Source organism: Podarcis liolepis (assembly GCF_965112155.1).
Source record: "Podarcis liolepis genome assembly, chromosome: 16".
Classification (NCBI taxonomy): Eukaryota; Metazoa; Chordata; class Lepidosauria; order Squamata; family Lacertidae; genus Podarcis; species Podarcis liolepis.
In genome coordinates, this window is record NC_139567.1 from 18,048,952 (window position 1) to 18,063,096 (window position 14,145).

Below are 14,145 nucleotides of genomic sequence, written 5' to 3' on the forward strand. Positions count from 1 at the left end.
GATTAAAAATACATTAAAATGTCACACATTAAAAACTTCCCCAAATGCCTTCCTAGCTCAGAAGGCGTTACCTGCAAATGGGTGGAACCCTGGGATCACTTACTTTAGTTGATAATGGGGCTATCCCATGTCACAGCTAGATTCCTACAATCCTGGCACTGGAAGATCTAGTACCAGGATCAGGCTGGCATAACCTATCTGCCAAAACAGCACATTCTTTTTGTGCTACTCAACCCACCTATTCTATGAGCTACAACAGAATGCTTTAAAACAACAACTCCAAACTTCAGCAGGTGGAGAAGACCTTGTGGGTACCAAGGAAGACATATATGGGTGACACACTGGCAATCCCTGCCTTAGTTTGAGGTACCTCTTAGAGACATGTGTAAAAAAGGGAGGTGATGATTTCTCCTGGAGGAGGTTTAGCAAAAGTTATTCCACACCCCTTCTAGTCCACGGAGATCTTTTTCCAGCACATCCTGCACACACTCATCCAGTTTTGCAGAGAGTCTGTAATACATATTATCAAACAACTGGCTGGATAATATAGAGAGCTTCAAGGTCCAGGCCATTGATTTTATTTTTATTTATTTAATAAAAATTGTAAGTCGCTTCCTTGACAGAAGGCACCTGAGTGACAATCTAAAACTTTCTTTATATATGCAGATAAAAACAAACATGAAAAACAAGTTAGCACAATTTTTAAAAATATATTGTATTTTTTGCTCTATAAGACTCACTTTTTCCCTCCTAAAAAGTAAGGGGAAATGTGTGTGCGTCTTATGGAGCGAATGCAGGCTGCGCAGCTATCACAGAAGCCAGAACAGCAAGAGGGATTGCAGCAATCCCTCTTGCTGTTCTGGCTTCTGAGACTCAGAATATTTTTTTTCTTGTTTTCCTCCTCCAAAAACTAGCTGCGTCTTGTGGTCTGGTGCGTATTATAGAGCGAAAAATACGGTAAATAAAACAGCTGCTACACATATATGAAAATTACATGCCTTGGTAGGCTTGCGGAAACAAAAACAATTGCTGAAACCAATACAGAAAAGAACCCGACGAAGATCAATGGGAAGGGAGTTCCAAAGAGTAGTGCACATATTAGTAAAAATACAGTGGTGCCTCGCAGGACGAAAAGAATTCGTTCTGCGAGTCTGTCGTCTTGCAATGTTTTTCGTCTTGCAAAGCACGGTCCGTCGCAACTGCGCCTCTTCAAGCGGCTTAAAAAAAAAGTGCAAGACATTTTCGTCTTGCGAAGCAAGCCCATAGGGAAATTCGTCTAGCGAAGCAACGCAAAAACAGAAAACCCTTTCGTCTAGCGAGTTTTTCGTCTTGCGAGGCATTCGTCTTGCGGGGCACCACTGTAACATACAAAATGCATTATTTTCGAGAAAGTTGCTTGCAAGAATGTGTATATTGGTCAAAACTGCATACGGAAACATGTTTAATAGGAGAAATCTACACTAATATGCTGATGGTGTTTCGTGAGGATATCTTTTTTTAAAAAAAAAATCTAATTGTAGAGGAAATGCAGGTAACCAAATTTAAGAAACTTGGAAACTTGGCAAGCCAAAGCTGACAGATTTCTCTATCCTGAAATCCAAGCCATATTTCTGACAAGGTAGCTTCTGGACACACAGACAAGGGCCAGGCACCGGGTTTAACTGAATAGCCCAATGGCCATCCAGAGGTATGATGAAGCATTCCTTTTGCAAACGAAAAGCATTCCACACAAGCACAAAGGCACATTTTGGTAAACAGAATGGTGGCAAGCCCTGCTGCACAACTAGAAATCAATACAGAGTTCTATTTTAGTGTCTGTTCTCAGTGCCTTTAGCTCCCTCTTCTGGTTTCCACTCAGCCATGTGCAGTACTTTTGCCTATGAATAAAAAGCTGAACTGCTGCTCATCTAGTGCAGCCCGAGCAACAGTTGTTGTAACCTGGCTCAGCGGAAGCCACCCTGGGATTGGAAGATTAGGCTATTAGCAAATGCATACCAGGATGTTACACACAAGCTCAAGTTTCCCAAGAGACTTCACGTGATAGATCATGTTTCTCACTGAGATTTAGCCAAGAGGCTTCCTGCTGGTTACTTGCACAGAAGCAGCTGCCCCCAATCTGATTATTCGCTATTTGAGAGTGATTCCACAGCTAATAATTTAAGGTTTCTAGGAACAGCATCTTTTAGCCGGGGTGAAGAGGAATGTTTTAAAGTTTTTCCTGAATGTTAGTGAGGGAGGCAGACACATCTCACCAGGGAGGGCATTCCACAAATGGCAAACTGCCAACAAGAAGACCCCTGGCACAGATCAGTGCCAACTAGACAGCATTCGGTGGTGGACTCCCTGCCAATCGTAGGGCCCAAGATGGTTGATATTGAGGGAGGTGCTTTTCAGTACTTGGATCCCAAGCTGTTTGCAGGTTTGCATGCTAGTACTTAAATTGGGCCAGCAACCACTGCAGTGCCTTCAAGAGTGGAGACACATGGTCCCATTGGGCTGCTCCAGTCACCAGCCTAGCAGCCACAAATGGAACAGGCAAGACGGTTCTCTCCGTTGATCATAAGGGCCAAGGTCATTCTTAACAGAGGTATGTTAGAAACATCATGATTTGGCTCCAAACCACTTCTTCTGGTGGGTGAACTGTGTTTGAATTATAGGCGATAGTCATGTCCCAGGCATCAATTACGCCAACCCTGAGACCTCGAAAAATGTATTTCATGGCAAGGTATTGGGCATAGCCATGGAAGTCGCCAAATCGCTCTGAGTCTGCATTCATTTCTCGGATATTCTCTGCTTTGACAATGACTTTCGTGTCAGGGCTTCTCAGGAGAAGGTGCTCAATGGCGCGGCGAATGTTTACAACCCTTCGCACAAAGAGATCCATGGGAAATGGTCTGAAGTGCTGGCCTATAGCGATGACGATGGCTGTGTCGCTGTCCCCTGCTACTTGGTCGATTTCCCGAGCAATGTAATTCAGATCTTTCACTGAATAGAAGGACTTTGTCACGAGGGGGTACCCGTGTTTTTTCCACTGGATGAATGTGTTCCTCTCCAGGTCCAAAGCCACATGTGTCTTGAAGACTGGAACGCTTTGGTGATCAAAGTACTTCAGCGCTAACAAAGAAGAGGTTGGAAAGAGGAAATGAAATACTTTAATAGGAATGTTTTGAAAACTAATAGCAAGGAAGTTGTCAAAAGGGACAGCTTTTCTTTTTTTTAATAATATTTTTATTAGTTTTCAATTACAATATTCCAATTATAGCCTCATTATAACAATGCCATATTATAATACAATTACTAATACCAACCACTCAGATGCCAAATTATATAATTTAGGTGCCCCCCTGTGTGCTAGAATTGATGGTTTGATGATTTACTTTATTTCTGCATTCCAAAATCTTATTAATTTCAATTACACTCCAGTCAAAATAACAATCCCTTATACAACAACTGCAATATTAATGCCTTCCATTTTTATTGACACATTAAATGATTTATAAATCAACAGGTGAATTATTCAAACTATATCCTTTTTCTTCCTGTGTGTAGCAATTATTCTGTCCATGGTGTTTCTTCCTGTCCTTGTAAAATGTTATGTCTATCTTTTCCTAGTTGTTGCTGTTTTCCATCATGCCTTGGGCGGATAACTTTTCTGCCCTACATGACTTGATGTTCCAAGGGTCCAACAACATTCCCTCCCCAAAAATTATTCAGAGCACTTGAGCTCATTCACAATACTAGGTAGTCAGGTCCAAGAGTCCATAACTTAGTGGTAGAGCACTTGTTAGCAAGCAGATGGATCCAGATACTTTAACTGGAAATGTCAAGGATCGTATCTCATGTAAGAAGGCAGGGAAACTCCTCTTTACTGAAGACTCTAACGCCGCAGAATTACGCAGCTATCTTTGTGTACCTACAGAGGGCTGCATTCCTTAAAGCCAGTGTTCTTCAATTTGGGTCATTGACTAAGTTGGCTGGGCATGATGGGAGTTGTAGTTCGACAACATCTGAGGACCTGAGGCTGAAAACCACTGCCTTAAACTACAGTCCCACATCCCACATTCTGCAAAGCAAGCTGCTTTGGAAACTTAAGAAACTGCCCATTGCAATAACAGGTCTTGGGGATCTGCTGTTCAAAGGAGGGTGTAGTCCAAAATTTCTAAACTGGGAAGGAAGGAAGGAAGGAAGGAAGGAAGGAAGGAAGGAAGGAAGGAAGGAAGGAAGGAAGGAAGGAAGACAACATTTTGGATCTCAGAAGAGTGAGAAAATCCAAAACCCAGCCAGGACGTACTTGTCACTCTCTTGGTAAGGTAATTAATCCATTGAAATGATGTTGAATCCCCCATGAGATAAATCATTTTGCTCTTCAGACTCGCACGGATCTTATCCAAAGTGCTGAAATCATGGATGGAGCAAAATTCTGGGTGCCAGGTGTTGCGCAAAACGTAGCCGCTGGGGACAGGAGAAGCCATCCCAATCCTGCACTTCTCGCTCGTCACCTTACTCGCTGAAGAAATATAACAAATGAGAGGATGAAGAAGGAAGTAGTCGCTGATACTGCCTCTGACCACACAAGACCTCTCCAGGAAGTGATTGGCTATTCAGATTCTCATCTTTGTAGGAAATCAAGTCATCCTAAGCAATAACTGAATTTTCTCCCTTCCATTATTCTTCCCATGACCTCTCTCTCTTGCCCCTTTCAAACTCTTCCTCCCATCATCTTTTTTCAAATAGTCCTGTTCTTGCCACATTGCACCTCAGTCTTACAATACCAATTAAAAATACAGGCCCTCCCTCAATTTCGTCATTTGTTGCATTCAAGTTGTGACCAGAACCAGATAGTCTAGCTTACTTTTGCAGGGCACGACACGAATGTTCCCGAAATTCTGAGGTATCTGAATTCCAACACTGGACGTTCAAGAAAGAGAAAATACTTATTAGAGAAAAGCAGACGAGGACAAATTAGGTTTTTACACACCTTAATGGCTACTGCTGGAAACTCAACACTTGAGCCAAGCTTCCATTGGAAGGGGAGTGGGAACACCTGTTTGTAACTGTTTTGATAACCGAACTTTGGAAAAGAGATGGAAGCACAACTTCTCCCTGTTTTCAAAAGCCACTTTCAGATCCTCTAAGTATCCCTTTTTTTCCAGGGACAGTACTGGATTTACAGAAGCTGTCCAGGTTTCTGATTTGATCCCAGAATGTCCCACTTTTCCTTAGGACATCCCTATTTTCATGGGAGAAATGTTGGAGGGCATGGGATTGTGCAACCCCTGAGCCAATGTTTTATTATATTTTTTAGTGTTTAATGTTTTATTATATTTTTATATGTGTTGGAAGCCACCCAGCATGATTGGCGCAACCCAGTCAGATGGGCAGGGTATAAATAATAAAATTATTATTATTATTATGGAATAGGATGTCCCTATTTTCATTGGAGAAATATTGGAGGGTGTGCACTTAATGGTCTGTGAAGAAACTTTCCCTGGTTCTGCAAATGGATGGAACAAGGGAGATTTTCTTCCCAGCATGGCCAGCAGAGATGATAAGATATCATCACTCAGATTTTGTTTTCAAATAACCTTTTAGAGGATCCCATAGGAGTTTTCAGTACTTCCCCAAGATAAAGCATTTGAACAGCAAACAATGTACCTGTTTAAAAGTCTCTTTTCTATGGCTGTTAAGTATGAGATGGGTCTGTTGTTGGACGAAAGCTGGACGAAAGCTTCACATGGCACATATTTTGGTTTCACACAGTAGAAGGCCTCCTGGTCTCGCTCATCTAGATACTCGCACAGTTCTGCATTTGTGGTCTTGTTAAATCCACATTCAGTGAAGACATCTAACGTTTTGTTTAAAAATTTGCCTTTGAAAACTATTTTGTCGTAGCCTTTTTTCCTTGCAGCCCACAGTGCAGAAACTCCTTCGCTGGGGTGGATGAGCAAGATGGACACTCTGACATCGCCCTCCCAAAATAAAGTGAAATTGACCAGGTACGTCCCATTCCTATAGTCTGTGATGCGCCCAGAAGCTCCAGCACTAAGACTTGAAGAGGAGATCCTCGCTCGTAAGAAGTCTCCTCCGTATTCCTTCCTCTTGCCCAAGTAGTTGTATAAATCCAGTCGAACCATCAAATACTCGCCAACACAATAAGAGCTTTTGTAGTTTAAGATGGTGGCCTTGCTGTTCTTAGCACTTGTGGTGGTATTTACATCCATGAAAGTGACGCTGGGCATCAGGTCGTCTAGTTTTCTAAGGACAGCTTTAATTTCTTTGTCCTTTTCTGCCCATTCCATTCTAGCATGTCTCGGGGTTCCATCTTTCATTGCCCAAAGTTCACTCCTGCTGTCTGTGATTGAAGCATTTAATAGTATTAAAAAGGAAGCCACCTTTTATTAGACACTTAGTGCATGTAGCCCAGTATTATGGACTGTCTGTATATTGGTGCAGATTCTGCAGGGCCTCAAGCAGATGGTTTTTCACATTAGCTGCTACGTTGTCCTTTTAATGGGAAATGTTGGGCAGTCATTCTAAGTCAAGAGTCAGCAAACTTTTTCAGCAGGGGGCCGGTCCACTGTCCCTCAGACCTTGTGGGGGGCCGGACTATATTTTTTTGGGGGGGAGGGGAATGAACGAATTCCTATGCCCCACAAATAACCCAGAGATGCATTTTAAATAAAAGCACACATTCTGCTTATGTCAAAACACCAGGCAAGCCCAACAAATAAGCCAGAGATGCATTTTAAATAAAAGGACACATTTTACTCATGTAAAAACACACTGATTCCGGGACCGGATTTAGAAGGCAATTGGGCCTAATCTGGCCCCCGGGCCTTAGTTTGCCTACCTGTGTCCTAGGTCTTACTGTTCTACCACCAAGTTGCAATCCCTCTATCATCTTAAAAATGTTTTAATTTACAAGGATCTGGGAAACAGAGGTAGGGAATAAGCTGCACCACATATTTTCTTTATTGAAAATTAACATTGTTCACAATGTGTTGTGTTGATATAATTCTTGGTGTGGTTACGAAATTAACAAGAAAATGCTTACCAATACCTGCAGGAACTTCCTTTTCTTTAAATTGCTTCCCAAGGCCTCCAAAGATGGTAAACTTGAGTGTGGAATTAAAAATAAATAATTTCAAGGGTGAGCACAGAGACACTGCCTCAGCTCCAATGGGTTCATTTGCAGCAAATTGGAAATGATGAAACCAAAATGTGGGTTCTTCCCTAGCTCCCCAAAATAATTTCTCATCCTGAATCACCAAACAGAGGGCTGGGGGGAGTTTATTCTCAGGCCACTGATTTCTGGAGGCAGAATCAAGCCAATACCCTCACAATTCAATGGCAATATATTTGCGGAAACAGGCACTGAATGATAGATTCCCACTTTCCTCTTATAACTTGCTGAATAAATACATATATACATCTTCAGGCTGGATTTGGCTAAACTGTGAAAGCATAGGAGGGGTTGTTTCAAAGAGGTGAACTGGCACAATGTAACAAGAGATGTTTAATATGGTGATGGGCAAAAATGACAACTTTGTTTTTTAAGAGGAGATGTCAGCTTCATGCAGTTCTGGTGTAAGTAATGATCTGTGATACTCCATATACAAAAGCAGTATGCCCCTAAATATCAGGTGGCAGGGACAAAAGGACTGGGGAAGGGGGGTCACTTTCACACACAAACACGCACAGTTCCATGCATCCCAGAGGTCTCTGATTGGCCTCAACCGAAAGCTAAATATTGGATTACATGGCAGTTGGTCTGATTTAACAAGGCAATTTATGAACGGACAGCTTGCAGGTGCAGACACTGTGTGGATAAATACAAGAACACTTGGAATGAGTTTATACAAAATGTAGTAGGCTATTAACATTTTCATAAGCTCTAGGACAACAACACTATAGCAATTTATACATGAATGTATGGGAATATTGTATACTGTTTCTTCTTTTTTGGTATATTTTCACATTTATATGTATCCTTGTTGTTTTTCTCCCTCTCACTTTTCCTTCTTTCCAACACTTTATTTCTTTTAACTGAAATCACGTTAATAAAATATAAATATTAGAAAACAAACAAACAAACAAGGCAATTGTAACATTCAGTGCATTTTCCCCAGACATAGGGTGCTGGAACACACTTCCCTCAGAAAACTCACTTCAAGCTTGTTGAGGCTGCTCAGCTGAGGTGAGGGGAGCCTTCTGCACCTTATCTGAGCAGCTGAATGAATCCCTATCTTGCATTTCTGGCTCATGTGAGCCAGAATGGTGGGGGGGGGGGCTTGCTCAGCTGAGGCAGAGCTTTCACACGCCTCTACTATTAGCCAGGAGGCTGAAGAGCCTCAACTAAGCCTTGCTGCACCTCCAACTTGCAAGGAGACCCTTTCCAGAGCTCGTAGTGGATGTCCCCTTTGGCCTCCTGGGAGGGTCTCCTCATGAATCAGAGGCACAGCAGGGCTTTGCTGAGGCTGGTCAGGTCTCTCCCTCCACTTCCTTGGCCCAACTGAGAGGTACACCGTTCTGGCATGTTCTGGCTGAAAAAAAAAGCCCTGGTAAAATTGCTGCATTTGTAGCATACATTTAATCTCTTATTATAATGACTGTAGTTTTTGCATCACATTGCCATTCAACAGTGTGTGTGTGTGTATACACAGTGGTACCTCAGGTTAAGTACTTAATTCGTTCCAGAGGTCCGTACTTAACCTGAAACTGTTCTTAACCTGAAGCACCACTTTGGCTAATGGGGCCTCCCGCTGCTGCCGCACCGCCGGAGCACAATTTCTGTTCTCATCCTGAAGGAAAGTTCTTAACCTGAAGCAATATTTCTGGGTTAACGGAGTCTGTAACCTGAAGCGTATGTAACCCGAGGTACCACTGTACAGTGGTGCCCCGCAAGACGAATGCCTCGCAAGACGGAAAACTCGCTCGACGAAAGAGTTTTCCGTTTTGGAGGTGCTTCGCAAAACGAATTTCCTATGGGCTTGCTTCGCAAGACGACAATGTCTTGCGAGTTCCTGTTGGTTTTTCCCCCTCCCCCCCTAATAGCGCTAATCCGCTAATCCTTCAATGGGCTTGCTTCGCAAGACGAAAAAACCGCTAGACGAAGAGAATCACAGAACGGATTCTTTTCGTCTTGCGAGGCACCACTGTATATATAATCCTACCTACAAAGATTTCACTTAATGCATCTGATGAAATGGGCTTAAATCCACAGAAGTCTATGCCGCAATGCATTTGCTAGATTCTTAAGGTGCTGATTTATTTTGTTTTTTGCAGCTCCAGATTAACATGGTCATACCTCTGGGAACTCTAAATTAATATTGTGGTGAAAACTCCTCTCTCTCTCTCTCTTATTTATTTATTTAAGTTCCAGTTGAGATGCTCACTATGTTTAAGGGTCACCAGGCACTAAACACATATTGGATGTAACATCAGGGAGTGACCCTCTTTTTAAAAAGGAAAAAAACTCTTTAAGGCACTTTATATTCCACTCTTTCGCTTTGCCAACATTTTATTTTCATAGAAAAAACTGGGTGAGGAATGATTCCTACCTTGGTCTCCATTCTGTGGAAGGTGTAGCTGAGGACAAGGACTGTTCCCAGGACAAGGGCCAATAAAGTTGGCGGCCTCAGGATCTGCACTAAAAGCATTCTGATCAGCTGTGTGAGAGGAGAGAGTTACTCTTGATTTCAACTCTTATCAGTGTAGCATATCTGAATGTTGCTTTAAGGCTGAAGGGGAATTCAAGCAGTGAATAGAAATTCATGGTAAAAACCAATTTCATTTTTACATGCTTGAGTTCCCCCTGGTGAGGACACATTACTACCCTCTGCAGAACCTTTCTCCCAAAGAGGTATCAGAAGAAGAGTAAACACAGAAATAGTGCTTCGTAAATGTGTGAGGAGAAAGATGTCCAGGTAATAGCTTTATAGCTGTCTATGAGAGGAAACCTGTTCTTAAAAGCTGCTGAGGTTGCTGCCCCCTTTAAGGAACATGGGATCGCCCCATACCCTCCAACATATCACGCAGCAGTAAATTAATCAAGCAGAGTCTTCTTCATGAACAGAATAAAGGTTTACTGAAGAAAATAAACTTGTTCATAAACAGCGTAGTCAAAGAGCATACACAGAGTGCTCATAGCAGCTATCTTAGCCTTCACAGAGGCACAGATCTTGGTTACTGATTAACTGGAGTCCTGGAGCCACTCTGTCTGCAACAACACAACATACTGGCTGACCAGCTCGAAAAGTGTAGCAATGTGCTTAGGGAATCCATTTTGAGAGTTAAAATGTTAAGCAAGGAAGCCATTTTGTTGATCTAGGCCACGCCCCCATCTCCATTAAATACACTCAGACACCCACTACCCAGAGACACACAGAGATAGGCTGATAAGGATTACCAAATAAGGACATGGAAGGGTAATGTCCAACTCCTCATGCCTTAGCTCTAGGCAGAACCTAAGGTTCTAGAACACAATCTCCCAGCAAAGCAGTTCTTGTCTCTAGGCCGAATCTAGTGTATCTATCTGAGTATGTGCAATGCTGTAACTTTTGATTGAATAAAGACCTGATTCAAGAATGTATAGAGGGAAGCCTCCCCTGTTGGGAGGGGCCGAACTTTTGAACTTATTCCTTCATGCCATTGCTTGCTGCCGGCAAGCAATTAAAACTTTATTGCTTTATTTCTCTGATTCCTGCGTGGTCATTTGACTGGCCTAACCAGTTGCTACAAAAGCACAACTGGGACAGCTTTCACAAGAATAAAAGGTACATGTAAAACGGTGTACAACAACAGCTTAAAAATTAAAATCTAAGATAAGCGCATATACACATAAAGACCTAAAACATTTGGGCTACCATACAAATTGGCCCTGACACCCTGGAGGCTGACTTCGCCTGTTTTCCTAGCGAACTAATTTGTTTCAGGGGGTGGTCTGCGCCTGCAAATCTGCACACAGAAACTGGTGACCATCCAGGTCGTCTTGTGGTCTTTGCCTATGAGGAGAAAATTGAGTTTAGACTTATCCGGAAGGTCAGCAAACCTCACCAGCTGGGGGTCAATGGTATCTCTGCGTACCTTGACCTTGCTGAGTACACATTCCCGTAACTTACATTTGTGTAAGGTTTTGTTATAAGAATTTTAAGGTCCTATATGTAATAGATATTCATAAATGTACCAAACAAACACATACAAATATGTAAACCACATGTCTGAAACCTACAGAAAAGTTCTGAAACCATTTTCTCTTTCCCAAAATGACCTCAAATATTTCTCTGCAAGGTCTAAGGAAATGGGGAAAAACCTCTTCATTGTCTTTGAGCTCACAAATCCTGCCTTAAGGGCACATTTAAGGTGTGAATATGGTGAACCTGTGACCTGGATTTGCGAATTTGTTGTTGTTTAATAATAATAATAATAATAATAATAAATTTTATTTATATCCCGCCCTCCCCAGCCGAAGCCGGGCTCAGGGCGGCTAACAACACTAAAATAGTGCAACGTTATAAAACATCATAAGAATTAATTAAAATCAAAATTGATGGCAACCATAAACTAAAGTATTGTAAAGATTGCCAAAGGAGGGAGTCAGGCTGTGCCCTAACCAAAGGCCTGGTGGAACAGCTCTGTCTTGCAGGCCCTGCGGAAAGATGTCAAGTCCTGCAGGGCCCTTGTCTCTTGTGACAGAGCGTTCCACCAGGTTGGAGCCGCAGCCGAAAAAGCCCTGGCTCTAGTTGAGGCCAGCCTAACCTCTCTGTGGCCTGGGACCTTCAAGATGTTTTTATTTGAGGACCGTAAGTTCCTCTGTGGGGCATACCAGGAGAGGCGGTCCCGTAGTTACGAGGGTCCTAGGCCGTGTAGGGCTTTGAAGGTTAAAACCAGCACCTTAAACCTGATCCTGTACTCCACCGGGAGCCAGTGCAGCTGGTATAGCACCGGATGAATGTGATCCCGCAGCGAAGACCCCGTAAGGAGTCTCGCTGCGGCATTCTGCACCCGCTGGAGTTTCTGGGTCAGTCTCAAGGGCAGCCCCACGTAGAGCGAGTTACAATAATCCAGTCTGGAGGTGACCGTCGCGTGGATCACAGTGGCTAGGTCAGGGCGAGAGAGGTAAGGAGCCAACTGCTTAGCTTGGCGGAGATGGAAAAATGCCGCCTTTGTTATAGCTGCAATCTGCGCCTCCATGGAGAGGGAGGTATCGAAGATTACACCCAAACTCTTGACGGACGGTGCTGGCACTAATTGCACCCCCGCAAGAGATGGGAGTTGCCCCCTCAATCCCATATCGTCCCGTCCCAGCCAGAGGACCTCTGTCTTCGAAGAATTTAACTTCAACCGGCTCCCCCGTAACCATCCAGCCACAGCTTCCAAGCATCTGATCAGTGTGTCTGGGGCCGAGTCAGGATGGCCATCCATCAACAGATAGAGTTGGGTGTCATCAGCATACTGATGGCAGCCCAGCCCAAAACTCCGGACAAGCTGGGCGAGGGGGCGCATAAAGATGTTAAAAAGCATCGGGGAGAGAATCGCACCCTGAGGCACTCCACACACCAAGGAGTGGCAGGATGACAGTTCCCCCCCAAGCGCCACCCTCTGTCCCCGACCAGAGAGAAACGAGCGCAGCCATTGAAGGACTGTGCCCTGGATCCCCACATCGGCGAGGCGGTGGTCCAGAAGTTCATGATCAACCATGTCGAAGGCTGCTGACAGATCTAGAAGAATCAGCAGCCCCGACCCGCCTCGATCCAGCTGTCTACGAAGATCATCTGTTAGGGCGACCAGAGCCGTCTCGGTCCCATGACCAGCGCGGAAGCCGGACTGGAATGGATCCAGAGCCGATGTTTCATCCAGAAACCTACCAAGCTGTTCAGCAACCGCTCTCTCAATCACCTTACCCAGGAATGGAAGATTCGAAACTGGGCGGTAATTGGATAGATCTAAGGGATCTAATGATGTTTTCTTTAAGAGCGGACGCACCACTGCCTCCTTCAGTTCCCCTGGGAATGTCCCGGTGCCAAGGGACAAATTGATGATATCCCCCAGGGGGGCCCGCACCTCGTTTGGACACGCTCTAATCAGCCAAGACGGGCACGGGTCAAGAGGACAAGTGGTGGGCTTTCCAGCTCGGAGGAGTCTGTCCACATCGGCTGGGGATATCCGGTCAAAGTGGTCCAATACTGGAACCGAGGACAGTCGAGGGGCCTCCAGTTCCTTTATTGTATCCAAATTGGCAGGGAGGTCATGGCGGAGCGACAGGACCTTCTCCGCAAAAAAGCTCGCAAATGCCTCACAGCTGTGTGTCGAATTGTTATTTAAATTTGGCTGTCCTTCGAGGGACGTTAAAGACCGAATTATACTAAATAATTGTGCCGGGCGAGAGCTAGCGGATGCAATGGAGGCCGAGAAGTAGGACTTCTTAGCGGCCTTCACTGCCATCTCGTAGGTTTTCATAAAAACCCTATAAGATGTTCTTGAGGCTCCGTCACGGGCACCCCGCCATACTCGCTCTAGCCGTCTGAGGTCCCGCTTCATTTTCCGGAGCTCCTCAGTAAACCAGGGAGACCGGTTTCTGCGGGGTCGCAGAGGGCGCTTAGGTGCGATCTCATTGATGGCTGCCAGGAGCTGGGTATTCCAGCCCTCAACAAGCTCAGTCAATGAGTCGCCAGGGGGAGAAAGGTCCCGCAAGGCTTGACGGAATCTATCAGGGTCCATCAGCCTCCGCGGGCGAGCCCAAATCGGCTCACCACCTAAGCAGGGTGGGGGTGGAACGTCAATCCTGGCTTTCAGAGCGTAGTGATCAGACCATGGCACCTTGATCGAAGGAAACATGATCACATCTATACCAACGCCAAAGATCAGATCCAGCGTGTGGCCTGCTTGATGTGTGGGGCCTGAAACAAACTGGGAGAGCCCTAGTGTCGCCATGGAAGACACCAGGTCCAGAGCCTGTGAGGAGGGAGTGGCATCGGCATGGATGTTGAAGTCCCCCAATACCAATAGGTTAGGGAACTCCAAGGCCCAGCCGGCCACCGCCTCCAGCAGGCCTGACAGGGTGGCTGCTGGTGCGCTAGGTGGCCGGTACACCAGCCAGACAGCCAAGCTCACCTCGGAGCCCCACACTAGGCCAACACATTCAAT

At 44.6% G+C, this 14,145-nt stretch overlaps 1 protein-coding gene and 1 long non-coding RNA gene across 7 annotated transcripts in view; one reads left to right on the forward strand and one right to left on the reverse strand.

Moving 5' to 3' along the window:
* The first annotated feature begins 277 nt into the window (after positions 1-277).
* LOC310696106 lies at positions 278-5,999 on the forward strand. The gene is made up of 2 exons (XR_014520429.1): positions 278-366; positions 5,909-5,999. It is a non-coding gene; the product is annotated as an uncharacterized lncRNA (long non-coding RNA).
* Positions 1,503-14,145, reverse strand: part of LOC310695993 (NXPE family member 2-like) — a 43,955-nt gene continuing 31,312 nt past the window's right edge. For 3 of the 6 annotated variants that reach the window (XM_083481054.1, XM_083481055.1, XM_083481056.1), the window contains 6 exons: positions 9,561-9,668; positions 7,055-7,115; positions 5,656-6,352; positions 4,853-4,908; positions 4,292-4,507; positions 1,503-3,114 (listed from right to left, as the gene is read on the reverse strand). In XM_083481054.1, coding sequence (XP_083337180.1) covers positions 2,579-3,114; positions 4,292-4,507; positions 4,853-4,908; positions 5,656-6,352; positions 7,055-7,115; positions 9,561-9,668 — 1,674 coding nt within the window. In that variant the 3' untranslated portion in view covers positions 1,503-2,578. Of the gene's footprint in view, positions 3,115-4,291; positions 4,508-4,852; positions 4,909-5,655; positions 6,353-7,054; positions 8,047-9,560; positions 9,669-14,145 lie in introns of all 6 variants that reach the window. The other 3 variants (XM_083481058.1, XM_083481057.1, XM_083481059.1) reach the window with 3 other exon arrangements.